The sequence below is a fragment of the Chelonus insularis genome, unplaced genomic scaffold, assembly GCF_013357705.1.
Source record: "Chelonus insularis isolate UGA/USDA-ARS -01 unplaced genomic scaffold, ASM1335770v1 contig_131_pilon, whole genome shotgun sequence".
Classification (NCBI taxonomy): Eukaryota; Metazoa; Arthropoda; class Insecta; order Hymenoptera; family Braconidae; genus Chelonus; species Chelonus insularis.
Genome location: NW_023276372.1, coordinates 1,194,203 through 1,221,859, shown reverse-complemented (window position 1 = coordinate 1,221,859; position 27,657 = coordinate 1,194,203). Strand labels below are relative to the sequence as shown.

Sequence of the window (27,657 nt, the reverse complement as noted above, 5' to 3'; positions counted from 1 at the left end):
ACACAGTCCATCTTATACTGCAGATTGAAGCTTTATACTGCGCGCTATGCAATTTTTTACCGCTTCGATCAAAGTAAAAAACTGAAAATGTGTGGGTAGTGTCATTGCTCCAATTCCATCCTCCTGAAATTTATAAACGTAAAAATAGTGGAACTGAAATGACTTCGTTCCTTTTGGTAAAAAACAACTCATTAGATACTCTTTTCGATGTGATACTAACTTATCGACTGATGACATATTGTTACCATAACAACAATTATTATTTTTGAATTGAAATTGGAAATTATTTTCATAGAGTAGTCATTTTCAATTTTTCTTTTACATGTAGCGTTACAAATTAATCTATCGTTGCCAAATATTTACAATTTATTGCTATTAATTAAATGTCATTACTTTTAGAGATTAAAAATAGAAAACGGAAATCTCATAAATTTGTCATAAGTGTATACATAAGTAATTTATACAACTACCACAGATTTACAGCATTAATTCACCCTAACTTACGTTTTCAAGCAATTTTGTTTAAAACAGAGTGCAGTTGACAGTGTTCTATTTATATTTAATTTATGTACTTACGTTTGTATTTTGCATCATTCTAAATTGTTATAAATAATTAAAATGCCGGACAGTACAAAAAGTACAAAATATAACCAATTTTTTTTTTGCAAATTTCTATTACGCACATTTTATTTGTTATTGCTATTTAAAATAATAATAATCAAAAGTAAAACATTAAATATTAAATTAATAAAATGAATACATATTTTTGTTAGATTAAATACAATTAAAGCGTATTATTGTCTATAACTATAATGATACAATACAAAAATGTGAGTATATAATGTAAAAATTATATGATTTGATCGTTGACTTCTATACTTATCAATGATGATTATTAAATTATATTTCATCCATTAGAATTATTCAATCATAACTACTTAAGTAACTTTATAAAAATTATCTGATTTCAAAACATTTTTTTGAATATTTGCAGGTATAAAGCAGAACCTCAGACTAGGCACGTGTCCATAGGCCACCCACATTGAACAAGGCTTTTATATTCTTTCATGGATCGAAGATTCATATCAATACAGATCTACGTGATTTTTGATGGTTCATATGAACTTCAAAACCTGCATTACAATCAAGAATTTCTGCTTATTCGTTGAAATATCCATTGTACAAATAACTCCAACAACGTTTCTTGTGTTAAATCCAATAATTCACACGTTTTAATTGACACTTTAATTGATATTTATAATAAAAACACTTGAAAAATGGCACCGACGTTATAATGCACATTCATCTACCACAATTACAATAATCTACGCACTCATTAAAAGGTATTGTCTTTGCAACAATTCTCATCAATTCATTTGGCACTTTATTTTTACTAAAAATTTAATGCCTTCTCAATTAAATTTAAGTTATTTATTTATTAATAATATTTCAATTTTTTAAGTAATATTTAACTGCGATGTCTATGATTGAAATTCATGTGATTCGGATAGTTTGCTATTTCATTGAATTTATCTTTTTTCCTTGGACATCTTCCTTGTCGTTTTATGTATTCACCAAATTCACACAAAGGAACAGCACATTCTTCATTTTGAATACATCTGGAACAGATCACAAAATTAATTAGTAATTTTATGCTGTACTTAGAGAAAAGAATTGAACGAAGAAATTGCCCTGGAACATAGGATTTTTTACAAAGTGGCAGGATAAATTTTAGTATCCCGCAGGGTAAATTTCACTTTTTATGAGCAATTATTTATTCAATTCCTTTCTCCATGTAGCTTACAATAGTTATCATTATTAACTTCCTATTAGGAAGTTATTGTAATGGAATCGATTTTTGAAATTCGTAATTTTATCATATCTTTACAGCACAGATCCATTTTTTTTATTGTCCAATACTTACAATCGATCTCTTAGAGAAAAATATCCTTTCCCTCTGCGTGCACGAATACAATTTTGATTTTCTTCGTAGCAATTACACTGGCATTCACCATCAAGAGTAATTCGTGGCGTGAAGTCAGATGGACATCGGCATCTAAAGTAATAATACTAACATTAATAGGTACGTAAGAACAGCTAAATGCTAATTTCATTAAAGTCATTAAGTAATTTATCAACAACAACTAGAGAATTTATTTAAGAAATATTTTTACATTGCAGATAACTTACGGCTTCTTTTGTGGTGGCCTTCTTATATTCTGTGGAGGCATTGCTGATTGATGTTGTTGTCTACTAGGATGAGACCTGAACTCAGTCTCCTGCACTGATGATGGTCTGCTATCGCTCGTTATTCCGTACTCGCTTTTCTCTCTACACTCACATTCTGTATGATTGTAAAACGACAGCTTCTCCACTACATTTCCACCTTCAATGCTTGTAGTCTACAACAGGTAGAGTAGACATTATTTAATACAAGATTTAAAATTTTTTATTAAAAGAGATTAACTATTTAATAGATGTAGAAAGTCTGGAAGATCTTTTTGTTGAATATTTATCATTTATTTTATAGACAATAGGAATAAATAGATGACAAGCTTTGTCATTTTCATATATAATAATACTTAATAAATTTATTTTTTCATTTCAGAAAATAATATCCTTTTTAATCAATTTTTCTATACGATTATAAATAGCTGCACGACAATAGACAGCTAGGAATTGTTAGTAAACATACTGCTGTCATGTTTTCTTGACTCTTATTTATATCATTTATGATAATAATCTTCAACCAGGGTGCGGTGAAAATGCAGGTGACTCATAGTTGTATCATTAATATTGTAACTGTCATCGAGAGCTTTGCTTTCAGTATGTTAAAGCTGAAATAATCTCTCGGTGGACAGAGTTAAATAGGAATCGTTGCATAAAAGTTATATAATCATAATACAAACTTAAAATATTATTTAGAAAGAAATTAAGAAACAGTTGCAAATGGTAATGCTTGCGTTTTTACTTGAAACTTAAAAGTGATCATTTTAACCTCTTTAAATGTCAGAACTCATTTGCATTTTCAGGTATCTTTTGCTTGAGGGCTTCCATTCGTTGGCGAAATGATCGACGACAGTGGATGTCAAAGCTGATGTACATACATTCGCTTTGCATTAACATCTGCCTCACCTTAATGCCCCAAGCAAGAAAATAAAAACCGAAAAATTGTTTGCCATGGTTTGCTGGAAATTCCAAATGTAATTCTAGGTCTATATTGTTTGATAAAAATGATGTAGCTTATTGGATAGCCTGGAAATTTTGGTAAGATATTGCTTGAAGACTTAAATGCTCATTTAGATGCATGAATGCATGTTTTACAACTTGAAAATCGGTGAAAGCATGCTGCTATTCATGAGAGATGATTGGTAGCTTTGCGATATAAACAATGCCTTGGTCACTGTCTTGTTTTTGGTCTTCAACTGAATATTTTTAACTCAGTAATCACGGAAGACTACCGAGCACTTGAATTTATCACTAGAGGGCAAAAATAATCAGACTGCAACTTGCTCAGAATAATGATGATAAACAGCGACGTCATGAAGGACGATAGACTAAACAGATATCAGTAACGCAGACGGACAGATTTAATATCACATTGCTTTCGTATATTCATATATCAATTAACTGATGAAGCTGTAAGTTCAAGGAACTTTTGCTAACTCATTGTAGCAATAATCCAATAAATTTTGTCGGCTATCTACATCTTGAAAGCTTATTCGCCTCTCAAGGCTATTTTTTAACACTCCAATGCTGTGATTTATTTCACTTTGTAGGAAGTTTAAGTTTACTAAGAGAAAAAGTCTGAAGCAAAAAGAAAGATCTACTGACTAGTAATTTGCTCGTCAAATTCATTTTAATTTGTTCATCAAAAAATATTTAATCCATAAATGAACACGCGATAAACATTATTCCAGCAATTTATAGTCTTCAAGACATCTTTATACTGAGTGATTAATATAATTGTACTCTAATCCTCAGGGGGCATATAATGTCGATGATAGTACCTGAGGTAGCTACTTTAAGTACTATAATTTATAAAGAACTGATAAATCGATGCATAAATCAATGTCCCTAAATACTAGGTCACATCAATGCTCAAACAAACTCTATACTTGAATGTATATGAGATGAAAACACGTTCTTACAACTCACTGCAGTAGATCAGATCTCTATTTCTCAGATGAAATTTACATACTATACGTTCAAGTTTCACACCCATGACAATTTATCAGACTTGAAAGCATGCGCGGTCTTTGATAACAAGTTTGTTACACTGATCCTCTTTGCTCAATGTAATGATGGTGATTGCTGATATATATTGTTCGTTCCTATTTTTTTTCATTATATAAATCATTTTATTGTAAGTTACTAAATGTGTTAAATGACTTTGATGACCTCTGAATATTTAATTAAACTTCTGATATGTCTTTCTCCCTACCCACGCGTACCCACGCAAACTGATTGTTGATTAGGAAGATACATTACCTGTTTCCTCGTGAATGGAATTCCCAACTACTTTCACAGTAATTTTTTCTTTTTTTTTTTATTAATATTCTACTGCATTCGAATAAAGTTAGCATGTCTTTACGTGACTTAAGATAATAATAATCTCCCAAAAAAAAAATAGCTATCAGTTTTTTTCTCTCATTCCATCTATGAATGTAATAAACATGCAAACTTTTTAATTAAATCTTCAGGATGATTTGGAGATTAATCAGCAGGCTGATGAATTTTTAATACTTTTGATAGCATTGAAGTGAAAATGACGGCTGATAGAGTAATAATAATTATGATAATCTACCCCTTAGATTTCTCTGGACTCTCTCTTCCTGGCTTCATGTAATGCCAGGTTCGTCTACGAGTAGTCTATCGGTTAATAGAGGCCATCGATCTTCTCCCACTGCAGAATAACCGGTCATCCACGGAATTCACGAAGAATTTTCTGCTGCCCACTAAGAGGTGGACAGTTCTATCTAACTTATAGTCAAAGAGCGGTTTGCTTTTGCTATCAAACAACAAGTTCATGACGATACAAATGTTCCCAGCCAATCTCTTTTATAAAGTTCCCCAGATCTCTTCCGTGATCACGCATCTCTATTTTCCAACTCTTGAATTCGAATACCATTGCGTTGTTTATTTCTCAGTTGTTTGTTTTCTGTCCACGAAGAATGTAAAACCAGTTCTCATGTAATTGAGATATGGTTAATACTTAAATGCTATTCCTTTTCCAATGATTATTTGTGGCGAATTGAGTCTAGCAATTGGATAATGGCAAAGTGAGCATGTCACTTATTTTTCTGCTAGACTTAAAGGACAGTTTAGACTAATCATCCATTCAATTGCTAAAAAATTCCTCAACCATTCTTCCAAGTTGGAAAGAGAAATACTTTTATGTGAATTGAGGAATGTCTTGAGTTTCGAAATTTTATGTTCTTTGCATTCGTTAATGATAAGCATTTCTTTTTCGATTGAATAACAAGTTGAACTAGAAGCTTGATTCAGTATTAGCTGATTAATATGAAACAACAAAAACTTGATGTTGTAAATGAATGGTTGACAAAATTTCCAGACCTCCGACGAAGTATGTTAGTTCTAATTACCATTCTCAACTATAAGTAATTAGTTGTTTGATATTGCTGAATTTATAGCATCATTTGTCCAGTTACCTCAACGGTATATTCTTTAACATCCGGTAGAACAAGTTTCACACAACATTGATAAATAAAAAAAAACAGATAATTTCATTGCAAGCTTATTATCCAATCAACACATTTTCATTTAATGTTCCACTTTAATCTCAACATTATTAAGATAAATGTATTTTTATTTATAAATGTCCTTGAAAACACAATGAAAGTATTGTAAACACTTCACTGGGAAGCTCATTGTCCTGTTTGTCCCTCAAGGTTTTCAATTTTTCTCCAGTCTTCACAGATTCCTTTGAAGATTCTAGACAATCAAGAAAATTTATTCACGATACTAAAACTATCGTTTGGATTATAGAGTAAAGAAATAATCTAAAGAATGCTCAAGGTGATATACTAAATCTTTCTACAAACCTAAAAGCCTCGGGGGTATTTTGTAACTGATTCTGAAGCAAGCTTTTATATATTCGCTGGCCAACTGGGCGTGTAATTACACTACATAAAACAGAAGCTGTGGGTCCATCTTGTTACAGTGTAAATAGTTGATATGAAAAAGAAAAATGATATACAACGTATATCAAAAGTTATCCATCATCATCATCATCATCATTATGAATTACACGAAATATTTTTGAAGTGTTTAACCTCAAAAATAATAGCTACTCCAAAAAGCTTTATTACTTGAAATAATATTAGCCCAGTTATTTTTTAGTAATAAGCGGATATTATTCATGAGGAACCAAAGGGGGACGGTTCACATAACCTCACGTATGTATACGCTGTCATTATCGCCTACGCACACTAACTGTACGCACAATTGAAATCTGGCGTCGAGGCATTTGTGCGCTGTCTACACTAACAATGAGCCACGTCTTGGTTCTTTTGGCCCACGCCTTGGGCCGCCCATACAGTGGTATAGGGGTTCTTCCTGTGACTTTAGAATTAACTTCCTGAGTAGCTTTTTATTTTTTATTGTTATGATACCAAACAATTCACCTATCGAATGTCTGCAGATGGTTTTCTCTTATTTTCGTTTCATTTATTTCCATTCACTTATAGCAGAGTCTAGACTCTTGGCAAACTACCTCGTGAAAACTAATTGCTTACCAGATTTACTTTCTCGATCTTGGAATAGTTATTAGACTTTGAGGACATGTTGACAAGTGAATGAAAGTTCAGGTATTTTAAATGCTTTATATTATAGAAAATTTTCTAAAAATATTCCTGAGAGGAATAATGGTTTTTTTTTGGTTCATATTATTTACTTTGAAATATTACAGAGTAGAGCTGACAATACGTGGATTGAATGAAATTATATGAAAGAAATGAATAAAGATCATTAAGCATTTCTTAAGGAAAATAATCAAGCTGAATCAACATCCTTGAAACATACCATGAGTGTTTTCTAGTGAAGGTTAGTTGGGGTTATTACCCGATTGGCCCCCCGAGAGATATATCGCTGCAACTTGCTAGTTCAAGACATGCAATTATGGATGGATTATATAGAATATTTTATTTTTCGCACTTTCAGATGCTCAAATATACACTGAGAACAAAATTTGCTGTTAATAAAATCAAAACTGAGTACATATAGCGAAGCAGCTAGGGTTGACAATAATTAGAAAGAGAAGAAAAAAAACAACAAAAGTAGAAAAAATGAAACTGCTATTGAGATCAACTAGAATTGATCTAATGTCATTTGTATTTAAATATTTATTGTATTATTTCATTTTTATCAATATTAATTGATTATATTATTTATTATTATGATATAATATATTGATAAAAAAAATAAAATCAATGAATAATAGCTAAAATATAAATAAATAATTAAATAAACAAAATTGCAAGCAAAATCATGTTAAATTCAATAATATATTTTATTGTGAATATTTTAAATTATTTTTAATAATTAGCAAAAATTTTTGTCTCAGTGTACTAAACCACATTCGACTTAAAATCTTGAAATACAGTAAAGTTTTGTGTGATTCACGATTAGTAATAATGTTTTCACATTAATTCCAGATATAGTGTCTCGAAAAATAGGATCTTCAACTTAAGACCACGTGCGCGTTTTCACACAAGTGGGAATATAAATATATCTTGTTAGAAGCTTATGCAAATATTCCTGTGGTGCAGTTTAGTTGTCGCTAGCTCAGATTACGAAACATTTTAACAGAAGATGAAATGCATTTCTGAGTCATCAAGGAATCAACAACACTGTCTACTAAAAACAAGAGGAAATTCCAAGAAACCAGTGTCAAAAAAATATTGCAATAATCAGTGATTATTTACTAGAGTTATCAAATAAAAATTGATAATTATTCGCGTTGACTTACTTACTCTCTTAACATCTGTGGTTGATGAATCATTTAATTTATTATCATTATCTTAACCCGATAATGCCATTTTCATTAGACAATTGTTGATAATAAAATGATACTCGATACGACATTTGTATATTAACTTTCTGGATGTTACTAGACACAGTAAACGACTGGCTTTAGACAAAGTAAAAATAGAAGTAGTGCTCAGAGTGCGAACGACCCGTATTCTTGCAGAATTAGCTTTTCAGTATACTTGGTCAGTCGTACAATTTGATTAGATTCTTATCATGAATAGAAGAAGAATTTTTTTTAGCATAATTATTATGGGCTCACTCCTTGCTTTATGTTAATCAACTCAGAAACACCTATATTTTTCTATCCTTTTATTGTACACTAAAATTAAGTATTCATGTAAATAATCTAAATCGCGATCGTTACTCCAATCTTGAACTACGTGTAATCATGTACTCACAAAACGACATAATCGTTTTCGTGATTGATTTATAAATGATATTAAAATTATGACAAGACTCCAGGTTGTGAATACTAATGGCTCGTAATTTTCACCAGGTACTTGAGTGTTTTGTTCATCATAGTGTCGTAGACCTCCTAGGTCTGCACATGTGTATGCATCAGCTACATCTAATGCATACAAGGTCTTGTCTAGTAAGATGGGAATAAATTAATGAATTTGAATATCGAGCAATGAGCTAAGATGAAGCAAAGCTATTGATTTAAATCAACAACAGAATTATTGGAACTCTAGTTAACTATTTCTCAATTAGCTCAAAAAATAGATCCTTGTGAAACTATGTTTTCAATCAACTTGACATCCATCGTTAAGATTTTAATTAATTTCGACACTTGAAATTTGGCCAGGACTTATTCAAAAGCAAACTTTTTTTGACAGAATGTTCTGTAAACTGAAATGCCTGACCGCTTGACTACTCTTTTCTCATGCATCGACGAAAATAGAATCATGTCTAGGGTCTTCATTCCCTCGTCTTCGTGGTGTTAACGTTCGTAAACGTCTGGAATGCACATTATTTTGCTGTTGGAAAGAAGAAGAGTTTGAGAACAATGGCAAAATCACAACGTCCCTTTACATTCTCTGAGGGGGATTTCATCCCGCCGGTCAAATGCATAATTTCTTGGCAGTCATTTCGCAACTGTTGCAGCTGTTAGGCTTTCGTTAAAACCTTCCAATTTTTCTCATCTTTGTTATCTTCTTCGTCTTACTCATCTCCCTCGGTTTGTATCATCAGACGCATGTCAAGATCACTTGACTTTGCTCGATTAGTCTTTACGGATATCCTCGGCAGTGGTGCAATTCCTTTGATCATTTTATGGTGAAATGAAAAAATATTTTTAGGTATTTTAACTTTCAGCTAGAGATATGAATTTATGAAGTAGAAGATAAGTGAACTTAACACGTTGACATTCGAGTCAAACAAATGTTAGGATCTCGAGAGAAATGATGAGGTAATTCTGAGTTGGAGTCACTTGACATGTTAGAAATCTTTCTAAATAATCTAACTAAGGGTTGGAAGAAGAGCTTTTTCTATTAGAATATAATTTTATGGATTTTTTTGCGATAACTAATGGTTCATATTGGCCATAAATTTGACACAGAGATAAATAAAAAATTCTATGACTTGAAAGAGTTTCAAAATATTCTTCTGTTATATCAAATTATATTCAAGCTTTCAAAGTGATGATAACAGAAATTAATTTATTTATTAAATCACATGATAACTCTAAAATTCTTCTTCATTTAATAGTCACCGGTTCTATGAATACGATTTAGTTACACGTGGGTCTTCAGTAATTTTAATGAGTATTAATTCATTTGAATGTTTGTTTAGAATTTCGAGAGTAATTGAAGAGCAAGTAGAAGCATCATAAATCATCATATTTTGGTACCACGGAAGCCTAGTGTCTCCATTGTATTTATAAAAGTAATGTTTATGAGCATTTGCTTAGAAATTTGCATCTGTAATTGTCACATGGCTTTATGTGACATTTTCTTGTGTGGTTACCTTACTGAAGAGAGTTGACTCAGCGCCAAGATGTTGGAACATAGCATCAATAGAAAGGATAATATATTCCAAACAGAAATGCAGAAAAAAAGATGCATTGAATAAATTTTAAAATTCCACAGACTGAACCCAATGTCTAGAATAATTAAAAAATTTCTAGAAATGTTTGAGATTGAATCTTTCTGAGTAGAGACCAAAGTGTAGGCGGAATTCAATCAATTAATTCTCAGTGTCGACTTACGAATCGATCGTTAACGCTCACTGTAGGATATACGGCTTCAACAGGTCAGGATATAGTAGTCCATTGTAATTCTCTGGGACGAAAAGTTGTCTGTTAGCAACAGGCGGGTACGTATAATTGGCAATCGTAAATCGAACGTTGTCCTTTACTCTTTTCCGCATACACATTCGTTCGATTCAACATCAATCTTGATACGTAATTGATAAATTCACACTGGTAAATGTATTGCACTTTGACATTAAAACATATTGCTATCAATGATGTATAAATTTCAATAATAAATCCGCTTTGTTGGTATGCACTAAATCTTCTTGTTCATTTCGTGACTTGAGTTGCGCTCTATTAACCATCGTACTTAGAGAGTGAAGCCTAATTAATTCATTATGTCAACGTACCTTGTCTGATTGATGACGAGATTATTGATAATAACTATTAGTGAATGTGCTAGACATATAGAACACACTTTTAATCCATCCATGGATTCTTGACATTTTTCACACTCAAGTGTTGGTTTAGCTAATTAGCAAAGAATTCTATTTGAATGATGTTGGACAAATAAATTGAACAACACTTGTAAATACTGTGTAATAGAATCGTAACTCATTCAAAATAGTTAAGTAATACTCCTTCAATAAAATCCATTGAAACAAATTATTTCTTTCAGCAGTAAATAAATTAAATAATTTTTATATAATTGCTGATTAATTTTTTCTCTTTCAGTATACACATTGGAATTATTTAATTATTCTAAATTATTCAATAACTTTCAACATATTGGTAGTTTTATAGATACTTTTTTCTTTCTTTCTTCTAATTATAGATGTCAACGTGTTTAATAAAATGATTTTAATACTCATTAGATGTTTTTTATTTACCATGAATTCTTGAAGAAAAAGTAGAATAATTGTCATTATGATTGATGCAATTGCACGATCATAGAATTTAATGAGCTTGTGGATTTATTTAAGATTTTTATATGACTCAATTTACTGTGTTATTACTACAGAAATATCATTAAATAAAAATACTTGAATAAAATGTTGGATCATTTTATAAATGATGATTCATATGCGTTAAATGTGCCAATCATTTAGGATGGGAATTAGATACGCGTGATATTTTGAAATTAATTGGTGAAAGGGAAATTAAATCAAGGATTAGTTTCAATTGATGATTATTCAAATCACTATTGAAACGTGTTGACATTTATCTATTAGTGCAAAAAAATATTCAATCATCCAAATAATTGTAAGCAATGTTTCTTCTATTTTTCATTATCAGCAATATGGACCCACTCAAGTGAAAATGCAATAAAATATATGATATAAATATATATCAGTTGGAGGCAATCATCCGCACCGTTGAACCAATAGAGATAGAATTTATCGGATACTCGAGATCCCAGAAATGCCTTCCGCAATCTCTAGGGGATCTGAGAGACTGCCGATCAAATGGAACGCTTGATCGTTGTAGTTCACGCATGAACAGTATCTTTATTTGCCCATCAAAGAGGCATTACACTATGTATGAATAAGTATTTATCCATAGTAGAATGTATTAATGATGTGTGGATGTGCTTTGCACATCTGAAATAACCTGGGTGGTAACTTTCTGATGGACAAATTAGACCCATATGAGGCAGGATATATTAATTCGCAGACTTTCGTGACCAGACACGCCCTCCAATTATCGTAGCAATTTCAATCTGACGTGCAGACAGCAACCAAGACTCGAGTGTCATGTTTTTTTTTTACAAATTAGTTTACGCTTGATATTTTATAATTGTACTACCAGAAATCTAATAAAAGATAAGTGCCTGAAAAAATTTGTTTGTATAGCTAGAGTTTCAGTGTTTTATGTCATAGTTTGTGATAGTGATTTATCACCGATAAATTATAATCATTATCACGGAATTATTTTTCAATAAAATATGTAAATATACTCACATAAAAATAAAGTTCAACTTTATGTGATTTTTTAGGGACACAAGTGAGAGCTTCTGATCTACAGCAACCAGTGTCATCAGAGCATCTGTGAAGAATTGCACAGTGTGGAATGTAAGTTGTCGACGGACTTGGATAGACATCTCTAACAGGAATAACTCTCGCACGTGGCCACTGACAGCTACCTTCTCGTGATACCTTCATTGCATGTAGCCTGGCTTCTCGTATTTCAGCTAAAATCAGAATTAAAGTTATTCAGCAATCTGATTAGAGTTCCATTCACAAAATGTGCATGAGAAAAAGAGAAAGGTAAATGTTTATGAAGACATAAAAAGTATAAATCAAGAGGATAAAATGAAAGGATGGTAGGAAGGGTGTGACGAATTGTTTAGACATATGAATGAAGCCACCTCTATAAAGCGTAGTAGCAGTGTAACACGTGGGCGATACTATACACAAATGATTGGTTCATGGCAAAAGTTCATGAGGTCAATGATTATTGCAACAATCTTCAAGTGTTCTCTGAAATTGCAGTTATTAAATTACGTGCTTAGATATAATGAAGTAACTATCACAACAAATTAGTTCTTATATCTTTTATTTTCATCGTTAATTTCATTCTAGGTGTCAATCATTATAAAGATTAACCAGGTCAGATAAGCTAAATAGAAATGATATAATCACAGTTACTTTCATATGAATGCAATTATGCTTGGATGAAGCAGAAGAAAAAAAAAGGTATGATAGCAAGTTAGATATTATCTATTGTTAATAGTTGACCGATGACATGGTATTTATATATTGTATTCTGCAACATTCTATGGGAAATGTAAATTCAAATTAACTTACATTTTTCATTTTTATTGTTGTATACTTGACTTCTGCTCTCCTTGGTTTGAACTTTGTGAGAATTGTGAATTGATTGTAGTTCATTGTGGCTTGGAGTTGTAGAACTGAATAAACGTGAGTCTCGACGATCGTAATTCTGTTGGACGGTAATGACAGGCCTTGATGAAGTCGTTGTCATTTTAGATACCATTGGAGATGGAGTCATTGGAGTAAATGCATCATTTTCAGCTGTCTCTTTTTCTTCTGTATTATCCTAAACACAAGTAAGAAATGTTCATTACAACATGAAAGAATTTTTTTGATTGTTCACCTTTTTTTAACCTTTGTGTAGGCATGTGGAGTACTTTATGACCCCAGGTGGTTTATTTTGGGAATGATACATGCCAAAAGTAGTGTCTTGTTTAAATTATATAAGAAAACATTTTTTTTAAATCTTCTCTGAGAGTGAGTTTGACATGTTTAATTGCGTTGTAAATTTTTAGCGGTTGGCAAGCCTACCAAATTACTCTAATAATTGCTCTAATAAATGTTGATATCACCAGATGGCATGATAACGTTTTTTTTCAATGTCACAGGGTTGGTCAATGTGATTTGCATCTTAGCATGAAGGAAAGAGACTTGTTCTAAAGTGTTTCGAGTGTTGTCGCGTTCATAACCAAAAATGTTTGGGTGGCTGTGGTTTCTGATTCCGATTTTTTACTACGAAATATACAAAATTGAATCCTCATCCGGGCTATATTAATTTAAAAACAATTGAGACAGATACTGATTAAGGTAAGTCAGTTAAAATTCAGTAGTTAATAAAATGAAGTATTATTAAAAATAGTAAAAAACATGGAGTCGTAAACAATTACATGCTATATATGACAACAAAAGTTTGTTAACATAATTAAATAGAAACGTTTGGATGATTAATGCGTAGTAAGAAGTATTAATTGATTTTATTAAATTTCTTTACAATAAGTGATATAAATATGATTTGGCTAAGTTTTACGTGAAAAATAGAAATAAAAGATGGACGCTGTAAATTATTTGCGCATTTCTGGAAAACGGAAAATCAGAAGGTTTTTGCAATTGATCTATTATTATATGGATACCATTTTATAATAATTTTAACGAGTCAATTTACAGGAAAATTTACGAGTAAAAAAAATTAAAAATTATTGGATTTTTTCTAGGGTAGTTCTAGTTGGCAAAAATTACTGAAATAGGAATTTTTACGACTCTTTTGGTAATTTTTACCAACCGGAACTACACTAAAAAACCTAGTATTTTTTCAATTTTTTTTACTAGTAATTTTTACTGTAAATTGACTAGTAAAAATTAATATAAAATCTCATCCATGTACCAATTATTTTCAATTATAAATAATTAATAAACGGTAAAATTTGTTAGAGATAAAAAAAGGATCAATTTTTTGAATAAGGCAATAAAATATAGGCATTTAACGTTATACTACTTTACATTGGACCACCTTAAATAGGATTTTACAACAAATTTATTTTTCTGAAAAAAATGAAAGAAACAGATCAAGTTAATCTTCCATTTGCACAAGATACATCCGTGCAGACATCTGCAGTCTTTGATTTTGTGCCGACTCTAATAGAAACAATCCTGGAGGCTCATAACTAAACCGGTCGAGCGCGTGCACATCAGTCGATGCAACTTGTTTGATACCTTATAGTTACAACCAAGCCTTGAGGGCAACTGCTTACACTTGACATTAATTATCTTTGCGAGTGTCACATTTCACATTGCGATCTATTGAAATAAGTTTCGAGAGATTTGATTCTAAGCTTTTAAGGACCACTTCAACCAGAGTTGATCTCTTGAGTGTAAAGCTTTTTTTTTGACTGATTAAAGAATACCAGATGCCCCGGACAAGTGTCAGTACACAGATATGACTCACTCTTTACTTTCATTCTCTACGCCTTCGTTGAACTTTTCTGGATAATTAGCCTCTACAAAATAAATCACTCCAGTTACATTTGTTCACTTAGTTTATTCACGGAATTTACTCGGCAGACATAAAGCTCTGGTATGATGATACAAAAACTCAACTACAAATTAGTTTCAGACCGTTCAGCATCAAAATCAAGTAAGAACAATGTGGCGAAACGTAAGACAGAAAAAACTTCACTCGCCCTTAACTGCTGTGAGTTTAAGAAGGCGGTTGAAGATCAAGAGGCATTAGTGCAGGAAAGAGAAATCACCTCCTGTTATTAAACTCTTTTCTTTCCCTCACAGGGATGGACCACCCAAATTTGTACTCCACACATCAATTTAGTCCACATAAAATCTATCATTTTTTTTCTTCTCATTTTCTCATTATTAACACATTCATGTCTTTACTACAAACTGCCCTTAAATCAATGCTCAATTAGCACAGATATTTTACCTCAACAAATCCGCATCTTTTCGAGTAAAAATAATCCATTTTTGGACAGGCCCAAAAATATTTTCTAGGCTCACAACGGACCCAATTCAAGCCCAAAAATATTTTTAAAACTCAAAAAAGAAATTTCATAAAAATTTATCATTGAATTCCTTTTTATGCTACAAATTTATAATTGTAATGATTTATTGTCATTATTGTTGAGTATAATTTTAGAAAATGGGCCTGAATTGGGTCTAAAAAATATTTCTGAACTTGAATTGGGCACTGAAAATATTTTTAAGTTAAAATTGGGCTTCAATCGGGTCTGTATTGGGCCTTTTTTCCATTATGGATGTCTTTTAGGCCTCTTTTAGGTCTATTTAGTTTTACACGGTTTGTTTTTTGAGTTTTTAAGTAAAAAATTAACTCAAGCATGAATAATTGACTTCATTATTTTTAATAATTGACAAAAAAAAAATTATTTACAATTGACTGGCTGATAATGTGATGAAAAAGGGTGAAAGATCTGTTAAATTAATATTCGTGCATCAGATAAGTGCATAAAAGCAGACAATAAAGTGGAGGGAACATCTTGAGGCGTACCGATTGCATCCCGGATAGTCTCCCTAGTGATGGCCCACCCACTGTGTAGTTCTCGATTCTAGATACTCGCTCAAGTATACTAAACAGAACGAAAAGTGCATTCAATGCATTAACACTAACGTGAACATCCTTACCGTTACATGTATATCTTTCTGGGAGCAAAATTTACAAGTTCACTCACTTGTGATGTATTTAACATCAACTTTGAATCATTAAATAAATATTACCGAGCTAAGTAAATATTATTGAGTTAATTACTAACCATTTATGAGCTTCAAGCATTGACAATTTATGTTAGATATTTATCTTTTGCGTCTTATGATAACAGAGATACGTTATTTAACTCAACAAAGTCACGTTTTTTGCTCTAAATTAGAGTTCAGTATTAATATTTTTTATTAATTTTGTAATAGATAATTTAAAAAATAAAAATAATTAACAATTTTTATTTGCTGATTAACAATTTCCTCGTAATGGAGTAATGATTAATTGATTGAAAAATTTTTTTTGTCGACTATTGCTCCAAAAATGGTTAATTTTAATTAAATAAAATATTTCACGAAATGAATGAAGCTCTAAAATTACATCAAATAGAAGAAGAAAAAAAATATAATCCTATTTTCGGAGTTTTATAAGAAATTGATATTAAGGATAAGTAGAGATCACTTTTTGATAATACTCTTTGAAGATTTAAAAAAGAAATGCAAGAATTATAATGACTTCGTGTGTAGTCGTACTATAAAATTAACGCTATTTCGAGAAGGAGAATGTGGTTGGTGCTGCCAGGCTGTCTGCCACTAACGATGACGCTGAAGACGACCATGAAGAGATGGCACACCATGGTGACCATAACTAATAACGATTCGCATTGGCACTCAGACTGGGTTTATTGCCACTTCTCGGAAGCAACATGTTATATGCACTAGTACCCATCAAAATGCAAAACTGTCGAACCAATAGTCGTAATCGTGGATGTAACAGAATGCGATTATTCAGCAGTCCCGCGGCCTTAATATTGAAAGACAGTAAAAGAGATGGATTGCACTAATTCTTTCCCATTTTTCATGCTTTATACTAATCTTAGCTTTGTAAAAGCTTATACTTCTTGATGCATACCATCACGCATGAATGTATACAATGGAAGAATTAATCAGAAACGTATTTTTATCATACACTGAATCACCAATATTGAACAGGATTCGTATTGAATATTTTTTCAGTATTTGAATTGAGTCATGAAACCTTAAGTTGTACTTGAATTAATTATTACGATAAAATGGGTCTGGGTGCACTTGGGGTCTTGATGAGATCTTGGATCTTTTCTTACTCAACTTATTTTGCAGTCTTTTTGTTATAAAAAAAAACAATGGCTAGACCAAATTTGTTTGAACTCATTTTCAAATCTTCTCCATTGTATTATCTTTCGAATGAAATTTTTTCAGAGTCGATATCTTCAGTGGTTCTCGAGATATTGGAAACAAAAAAATATGTACGTACAATTTTACGTACGTACATTTATTTTTAAACCTTTTAATATGCTTGGAAATTTTTTAAAATGTAAAGAAATGCTAAAATGACGAATTTCAAAAATCGATCTCATTACAATCACTTCCTGATGAAAAGATAATTAGAGTTCTCAAGTTTGGTTTCCAAGTGATTGAAGAAGTTTTCATTTTTCTCAAGAATTTGTGACCTAAGCTGATAATAATTTACCGAAAATCTTATCAGCCATAGAAAAATCAAAGTTTCAATGGTTTATCAGTCTAAAAAAAAAGAATTGCGTCATTATTGAACTGTGATACTTGTGAGTACTTATTGAAGAGTTGAGTTTTCAGAAGATTATCTGGTCATTAATATTACTGTGCAATATGATGGAATCTTCCCATACTGCGTCTCATTGAATCAGGTCATCTGTAGAAAATTAACGAATGTTGATAGTCATTAATAATGAAAAGGTGCAGCGATACTATGACATCATCTGTTATTTACGCCTTGAAAAACACTTGAAGCTTGAGAGACACTCCTTAGAAAGTTCTTGGGGTAAATAGGAGGGATAAACAAACGCAGCAAAATTTTCTTTATTCTACTATCTTTCATTTTACACACGGGTCGAAAGTACATGTGTTATCCAACATTGTGTTATTCATCGCTAGTATTGATATGTACTCCAACTCATTGTCAAAGAATTGCATATGCTCTCAACGTATACACTACTGTTAGCAATTTTTAAAAATAGTTTCTAAAGCTTAAATTATTGCTTTTACTTTTGCAAATGTCGATTACTTTTTTCGCACGTTTATGAGTAATAATCGTAAAGTTGCTTGAATTATTGACGTGAGACCAACAGAAATTTATATTTATAACTGTGTGAATAATTGGAAATATAAAAAGTCGTTTTCATTGAAAATTTCATTATTACGTCTCCGTTACAAAGGGATCTATTTTTTGAGCTAAGACACAATCGCCTTCTCCTCCAAACGGGTGTGGAGACTTCGCAGAATTATTTTAGATGAAAAATTAAAGAAATAGGAAAGGTATTTAGTGTTAGCAAACCATCATGATGCAACAAATGAAGAAGAGAGTTATTCCTTTTTATTATGAATAATTTTTATTACTCTTTACTTACTTTATTTGAGAAAAAAAATGTATTAAAAGGGTCGGAAAACTAGGTAGCAGAAAGTTGAAGCTATATTCAGCAGGCTGGCAAATGACTTTTTAAATAGCACTTTTAATAGATGAAAAAAGACTCCTACAACTTGGTGCTTTGACATAAAAAGACCCACTTGAAACACTGCATAAACATTCCCATGAAATGTGTAAGTTGGCCACAAATTGACCCGCATGAGCCAAACTTCCTGAATCATATAATTATGTCTATGTTCTAGCAGATGTTGGATGTAAAATAGAAAATGTTAAATAGCAACAACTTGTTTATGAGCATCATAACTATGCATGTTTTGTCATAATAGATATTATTTAGAGAATTAATTTGAAAATAATGAGAATTCAAACGCATTGAAGAATCATATTAATTGGATAAAAAATTACTATTTGTACGATGATGATGATGATGATCATGTCAGTCTTGGCGCCTCTAGAAGACCTACACGTTCATCAAATGAACTCTTTTGCTCATCATTGAAGGAGGATATATTTACATTTGTATGTAATTGTTAAAAAAATATAAATATGTAGACGGAGATGATTATCATGAAGTGTTGTGATTTTTAAAACAAACTAATTGCATGTCTAGTTGACACATTGTTATAAAAGTGAGGGCGTTTAAGCAATAATCGTTCTGTCTTTGTATTCCTTCTTCTTTTACCATTTTGTTTTACATCTCAAACATCCCAAGAAGTTATGAATGATGCATGAACTTATGTGCCCACACATTTTACACGCTCGTTGGTATCATAACTGGACGTTCAAAATGCCAATGTAACGATCATTTTCTGCAATTAGCAAAAAAATTTTAACTTGCATATATTAAGGAAAGAATTCACTGTGAGCAAGTAATATTTCTTTTCGATTAATAAATTCCAAATTTTGAAAAGTCGCAATAGAATATTTTTTTTTTGAATTAATATGGTACTATTTATATAGAATTTATTTCTGATGGTTACTCAAAATAATTAAAGAATAATTTTTCTCATACGTTTGTTCAAAATTAAAATTTACTCCCTATTTTCAGGTTGCAAAGTGACGTATTCTATCACTCATGATGATATAATAAAAAATAGTACGTTGTCCATGAAAACAAACTAAAATATCCTAATCTGGGTATTCGCCACCCTTGCCTTCGACTGGGGATACAACTTTACACCCGGGTCAGAATGTCATACTTTTCTCCCTAGTTTAATAATTTACTGTTTTCAAGCAAAACTTCATTAAATTCAATACAATATTTTATTCCGAATATTTTAAATTCTTGTTATTGATTAAATTGACATTTTTTCGGGCAGAGCAAATTTTTTTTTTGTGTACCAAATGTTTCATCACAATTTAAAAATTATTTACTTATCATTTAAATTCTGTTCAATACTTGGTTGACATCATTACTTGGCAAACTATAAAATAGGACGAATTGTATTCACAGCCAACGAGAATGAGTTGGTCAGAACGATTTTACTTGATCTTGGGAGTCTTACTGAGAGTATATGAATATGACTCCGAGAGATTAATTTAAATGAATGTAGTATTAACATTCATCCAGTTAATGGATATTTATGAGATTTGAATGTATAAGATGTAATTGAGGCGGGCAATGATCATGGTATTCATAATAGAAACAGCTTTTAAAAATATTTTATAAAGTTTTTAGAGTTCCTTTCAATATTACACATATGTAGAGATAACGATGAAATTCATTTATCTTCATCTTGTTGTTTAATAAATTTACTTACTGAAAATTATCACAAATTCTTTGAAGAGATGATAATAAAATCAATTAGACCGAGGAAGGGGTCGAGATATTTAACCATGCGGAGAAATAATTATATTAATCATTAATATACACATGGCATTTACGTAAAATCTATATAACCGGTTATTTTATATCGATTGACAGCGATTTACGCTCATAATTATTAGTTGTTACCGTCTTATCTATTACCTGTCAAATAAAACAACTTTAGTTCCATTTTTTTGGACTTTTTTTGAGAGTTAATTATTAAAGCTCTAATGAAATGAGTTGATAATAGTATCACAAATGAGTGATTTTCTATTTTTATGTTGTCAAATACCATGAATAATTAGAAAATTAGATTTTTTTATCATCAAATATGCTAATCAATAGCTCACTTTTTTCATGCATTAAATTATAATTATTATTTTATTGAAGTTTTTTCAATCAATTCTTCTTAACCTGAATAACTTGAAGAAAGTTTTATGATGAAGTTTTTTTTTCTTGTTATTCAAAATTTGCACAGCATAAATAATAATTATTCGTACTATGTTTCAAGTGATTGTTATCAATGTTGCTGTTAATAAATAACAAATTATCTTTGAATGCATCTATCAAACATTTTTTTATATCGCAAACTAATGATTAGAATATCGATCAGAATTCAAATAGAGATATCTCTAGTTTATGTTGATGTTGCCGGCTGAACTTAAGAGACTAGAATTATACAAAGTAAAGGAGCTGATTATGTTGAATAATCTATTACTTAATATAAGTAAGTGTGTACTCAGATAGACTAGAATGATATCACATGATGATGAAATAATATTTCTTTTAATTCTTCATCTACATTTTAGGTGCAATTATTGAATTTTAAGAATGCTTAGACGTACTTATTTATAATTTCTTGCATCGATATTCATTTTTATACTGTACTTCTTGGGAGTAATTTTTTTTCAGTAAAAAACACTAAGGAAATTTTTTATGAATAAAAACTGTGGAAGGTTTATTAATTGATGAGCTACATTTAATTGTTTATACAATTTTAGTAGTTTGTTTTTACATGAAAAATTGAATATTTTGGAATTGGTTTCGATTGTAAACTATTGAAAAAAAATTTAAATCTCCATGGAATGAAATGTAATTAATAACACTAATATTTGCGTTTAAACAATCGAAATGTTAATAAATAAAAAACTAACAGCTTTTGGGAAGAATAATCAACGGATTCGAATTACTCATGCAAAAATATATAAAACCCCTAGATTATTTTTTCAATCTGTATTTTCAATTTTTTGAATACATGGCCAGCCCATGAACTATGAAGGGGTATTGAAATTTTTTCTTTATAAATATTTTAGTTATGCACTTATTTAAGAAGAACTTTCGACAAATTTTTTTATCGGAAAAATCATAAAATGTTCAAAGAATAGCCATCAAATTATTTTATAAATTTCATTTCAAAGACAAATTTAATAGAATATATTTTTTGACGCATTTTAGAAAATACCTGACGTAATCATCTATAGAATAGTTACAATGTCACGTTTATATTTTTCAATATATGAATAAAAAATAAATATCTCCAACAAAAAAAACTTTAAAATTTGAAATTTATTCACCGTCATTTACAGGACAGTTAATGAAATAGATTTCTACGAAATATTTGAACTTAGCAGTAGGTCTAATCTTGGAAATGAATGCTTAGTCATGCTTTTCAAATCTATCTGAACCATGAAGACCAGATTAATTAATCCTGATCCTTTTAATTTTTTTTTTCTAATAAAATATTTTTTGTCTTCCATTTTATCATATTTTCTTATAACTCAATAACATGAACACATGATTAAACTCAACTATTTCTCGCAATTACGTTAAACTCTACTCTCAATACTTGCACGTTCATCCTCAAGATATATAATAACTTTATACGTGTTGCACTAACTTTCTTTGCAATGCTAAGGTATTATTATTTATCCAACATCTCAATACATCGTATGGGAGCTGCAATTGATGCAATCATACAATATTTTTCTGCAAAAAAAATTCCCCAATAAACTAGCAATCCAACTAATAAGCTTAAGTAAACAAAAATTAATAGAAAGTCATTCTTTTCCATTATAGTCCAGTTAATATAAGAGGTTTTGCTTATATTAGCCTTATTTAAACTTGACATTATTAAAAAATAATTTTATTCAATAGATATAAAATAATGTAAATTTTGCTGAGAGATGCACTGAATTTTTACTAAGGAATATAGCAAAATTTACTTGGGAACGCATCAAAAATTCGTGTAATAACCCAATAAAACTTACTGGGGCGCTCAGTAAAATTAAAAAAAAAACATTTTTCTCAGTGTAGTTATGTCCTTTTCTAACACGTGACAGTGTCCATATCACTATCTCGCTTAGATACACGGGACCACTGAAAAGCGAAAAAAATCATAGAAAAAAAAATCGGCACACTTTCATTTTTAGACACATTTTTTCTGTAGGCTATTGTAGATATTTTGACGTTGGAAAATTAAAAATTGCCTGCTGTACGAAAAATGTGCCCACAATGGAGCAAAGCCTCTTTTACTGACTGGACTATTGGATTAATATCACTGAATTATTTTAACCACTGAGTTAAATAGTGAATCATCTATTTATATAGAAATAAAAATAAAATAAATGATCAATAATATAAATCACTGATCTTTCATAATTGATTTGACCCTAGATGTGTACCGATACAAAGACTTGCAGACATTATTTATGAATAAAACTTGTTAAAGATAATTTGGCTGTCACAACATTTTAGCAGTAAGAACAATTACTTAATAGGTTTTTAATCGAAGAATTACCGGGAATAAAAACCTTTACATGTCGAGATGGAAATAAATTAATTCAATGATATTGTTTTAGTTTGAATAAGAGGTTTCCTTGAATAAAAAAAAAAATAATACTGAGTTTTAATTGAAACAATTATCTTATTATCGATGACTTAATATATAATTATACAAACTGTCAATCACATGTATATATTAACAACTATTTTGCAAGTTATTAATTCAAGGTTGATTCAAAAACTGTTATAAGTTTGTTGCTATATCAGCAACAGTATGTATGTTAAGAACATCTGGTGCAGTTTTGTTTTGCCGGTACATCTTTATTCAAGAGAATGCAAAAAAGTGCAAAATAAAGAAAGAATTTTTTTACAAAACATTTAATGAGTCGGACCCTTTGATGATAGAATTAAAATAAGACATCTATCAGAAAGTGAATCAGACAGAGAAGATGGTTAAATAAAAAATTGAAAAAATGATTAAAGTACTGAGAGTGTAAAGTATTACTTTTTATGTGTTTGGTACATCCACTTTACGTGTCAAGAGTACATTTTACGATTTAAAAAGCATATATCTTTTTGGGCATTCAATTTGTGAATGTGTTTTAGGATACTGAATGGTCGCGAAATTCGAACATTCTTGTGGTTGTTCAGGATCAACTTGAAGTAATGACTGGTTTTTGAGTTACTTTAAGACATCAATTTTCAATAAAATATAATAATTTAACGACCTCAGGTGAGTTATTTACGTTTAAAAATGACCATTGATGAAATATTTTCAATTTTATATCTACTAAATATTTTTCAAACTCCAATTAAATATTTAATGATTAAAATTGTTGATATTTTGGAGCATGAAAGTATTTTATTTTAAAATAATTGTTTGAACAAGTCTTTTTTTGTACTTTGCTTTGATTATGTGACCTCTAAAGATGATTCTAGACCGGATACAGTATGGAAGATGGCGAGTATTTCTCTCATAAAATCCTGTCTTAGAGTGGGTAACTCGAGAGGTGTCTTACCTTCACAGACAAGACGTTTTTCGCTCTTTTAATTCGCTTACCGCAGTATACACTACGATATCTTTGTGATAACGTTTGTATTTACTGCTTTAGAGTTTGTATAAACGAATAAAAAAAAAACAATGCATAATGAAATTTCTTTTTTAAGAAAAAATAAATTTCCTGCTGCAAAGAAAAAATAAATAGATAATTTTTTTAAGGTAGTTATATCTCTTGAGAGTTTGTATCAAAATTAATTTCGCCCCAGACAAATAGAATTAATTATATGCGGAAAAAAATATCTAAACTTTTGTGAGATTATATTTAAAAATTTTTCATACTATAAGTAATATTTAATGATATCTCGTAGGATAACTTTCCCTGGGTGTTTTACACCCGGGTCAGAATGTAATACTTTGCTCCCTTGGTTAACAATCTACGATTTATAAATCCTTCGTTCAATAACTCAATGTTAAAATTTTATAAAATTTTACTTTAGCATTAATTGCATATTCATTGATGTTTTAATTTTTTTTTTAACGTAATCGTAAATTTCGTTTTGGAATATTTATTTAGAAATTATAACGGGTTACCTTCTACTACTAGATTGCATGGTAAAATCGCATTCTTTAATTGCAAATATCTGAATTTCTAGATGTCAGAAGTTTTTTGTTTAGAGGAAAGAAATGTTTATCTTTTATAAAAAAATTGTAAGCAATTTCTCTAATAGAAAGATATTTGATAAAAATATAAATAAGTTAGAAAACCTACCCCAATCGTCACGTCAGATTGAATGTCTACACGTCTGTCTTCACTGTAATCCTCATCTTCTTGCTCCAGATTCTTGATCTTAGCTCGAGGCTCTAAAATCTTAGAATTTAATTTCTTCTGTTCAATCTTGCGGTTGTCCAGATTAAAAATTGATGTCTTTTGACTTGGAGCTATTAAATATTTAATATTATTTGTAGGTTCTTTTTTAGTTATTGTCCGATTGAATCCACTACTAGGCCGTGTGAAATTTTTAGTTGTGTTTTTAGGCTCGTACTTGAGATTACCATATGTGTCTCGTTGGAGATACTTTTCAATCTCAATGTTTCTGTAATCACGTTTGACACTTGGCGGTTTTGGTGTCTTGGGGTCATTGGAGGTTAATCTCTTAATGATATTATCATAAGTTCTCGAAGAAGAAGATGTTTCATCATTAAAAAAATCATTATCGATTTTATCTGAATCATCCTCGTCTTCAGCTGATTCAGCTTCCCTCCAGATACTATCCTCCTCATCATCAGCACTCACTTCCGAGACATTAAACTTTTTACTTTTGTTCCTGGATCCGTCTTCCAATTTAACATTTTTTTCAGCTTCATCAACGCTGTCATAATCATAGTCATCATCTGGATACCACCTTTTAGCTTCTCTCTGATAATTCATTTTTCTTCGATGATCTAGATCAGCTTTTCGAGCTCTCCATTCTCTCCTGGACTCAATCCAATCACGATGAGAGAAGTAATAATCAGTTTTTCTATGAATTGGATAACTTCTCCACCTTGAGGAGTCTTCATCATCTAAATAATGCCATCGTGGTGGCCTCTCGTAATCATCATAGTCTTCAGTGTCATCTTGAACATCATCAGGATCTATGTCGTGATTCCTCGAGGTGTAGTCATCTTTGTAAGACCAAGGGCGTGTTCTATGACCTCTCATGTTAAATCCAAATCGCCTTCGACGTTCTGCATCTTCAACATGCCGGAAGTTGACTTCATGCCTCATATTTGCATGATATCTTCCACGATACGGTGCTTCTAATCTTGGTTGATAATGTCTTGGACGGTAGTAGTCTTCTTCATCGTCCTCTTCATCATCTTCTTTCATGTCATCGTCAACCTCTAATCTATGAGACTCGTGGTTTCTTCTTGCGGTCAATGATGACACTTCATGACGATGTCTATGTCGATGTCTTGGACTATCATCACCATGATATCTTGCTTCTGTTAACACCAACGATCCAACAATCGTCAGCAAAGTTATAATCGCCAACCTTCGAGTGCTATTCATTGTGAATTTAAACGTTTTTTTTTTTTTTTGAACGCCCAATTGAGCTAATTATTACACTCTGATTACATTATTACAGATTTTTAGTTTTTCAACACCAGTTTACTTTTGTCACTACTTTTTATTTCAAACCTTTAGTCATTTAATGATATTTATCCATTTAATTATCAGCTATTTTAATAATTTATTATTTCACCACAATAAATAATATTATATTCATTTATTACCACTGATTTTCACCACTGAAAATACACTGGTATGAAAAATTTATTGATATGTACAATTGAACACTTTTTCACTTTTTTTTGTTATCAAAGTTACACATCCACTGATAAAGGCTAATTTTGATCCAGAAAAAAATAATTATTTATAATTAAATAAATATATATATATATATGTATATCAAATTATGATTGAGTTAAAAAAAATTTTTTTCATGTTTAATTAAATCGTAATTTGAAATTTTACAGTTGACGACTGTTAAATGAATGTTGATGAACGCGTGTTCCGGCGCGTTTTTTTTTGTAGAACGTAAAATTGGATAAACTATCCAATCAATCGCGGACTGAATGTCGCGGGCGACTGAGTCTGCGTCGACTTACAGACTTGGAGAACGCAAAACGTAAGGCGCATGCGTGCAACCAACATCCCCGCTACCAAAGACTAGTGTCAAGAACTTGATGCATCTTTTTTAATAATTTTTGTCTTTGGATTTTTGCCAAAATTTTGCTTCATATTATTTGTCCAATTGACATTTTACAAAGTACGTAATTTATTTTCTATGAAAACGACAGAATAACTTATGTAAACAATGATCCATATAAAATTGCATTGAAGAGTTTATGATTAAAAGAAAAAAGAAAAAATGAAAGTGAATTGAAATGTTTAAACAAAAAGCGACATTGGCAAATTGTTGAGGATCATTATTTCATTATTAGCATAAGCTTTTTCGTCTCTTCCTTTCCCGTCGTCCATTCACTATGTTCTGCCATTCAGAAATTCCACCAACGTCTGAACGTGCGTCGCGAAATATCCCAAAAGATACGATCAGTCTCTCCGGTTAGCCGTTTGAAAACTGGTTTGCGCGCACAGTCGTGTCGCGCGCTTTTTATCGTTCTCATGTGCCTCCGGCATACGCGCACATGCGGTAAATAAACAAGTGTCCCGCGTGATGTCCATTTCGATTTTTCTTCGGTATCATATTAGCTGAATTTTTTTATGTCTTGGAACTGGCCACTCTTCAGAATGCGAATTTCATCTTTTCTATATAATCACCAAAATTTGTCATCTTTTCATTTTTTTGTTTATAACAAATATCTTGTCTTTTTGTTATAAATAAAAAATAA

The 27,657-nt window shown here is 30.8% G+C and overlaps 1 protein-coding gene and 2 long non-coding RNA genes across 3 annotated transcripts in view; 2 read left to right on the top strand and 1 right to left on the bottom strand.

Annotated features, from left to right (window-relative positions):
• Positions 1-795: 795 nt before the first annotated feature.
• LOC118074063 (uncharacterized protein DDB_G0283697-like) lies at positions 796-26,881 on the bottom strand. Its single transcript, XM_035094969.1, has 6 exons — positions 25,031-26,881; positions 13,051-13,303; positions 12,205-12,434; positions 2,191-2,402; positions 1,925-2,056; positions 796-1,619 (listed from the first exon to the last, which is right to left on the bottom strand). The coding sequence occupies exons 1-6, from the start codon at positions 26,312-26,314 to the stop codon at positions 1,469-1,471; spliced, it is 2,262 nt and encodes a 753-aa protein (XP_034950860.1). The 5' UTR covers positions 26,315-26,881; the 3' UTR covers positions 796-1,468.
• Positions 2,014-2,764, top strand: LOC118074074 (uncharacterized). The gene is made up of 3 exons (XR_004691177.1): positions 2,014-2,083; positions 2,182-2,411; positions 2,609-2,764. It is a non-coding gene; the product is annotated as an uncharacterized lncRNA (long non-coding RNA).
• The window catches only part of LOC118074073 (uncharacterized), a 37,448-nt gene continuing 23,430 nt past the window's right edge, over positions 13,640-27,657 (top strand). The window contains exon 1 of the long non-coding RNA XR_004691176.1: positions 13,640-13,824. This is a non-coding gene — a long non-coding RNA (uncharacterized lncRNA). The remainder of the gene's footprint in view (positions 13,825-27,657) is intronic.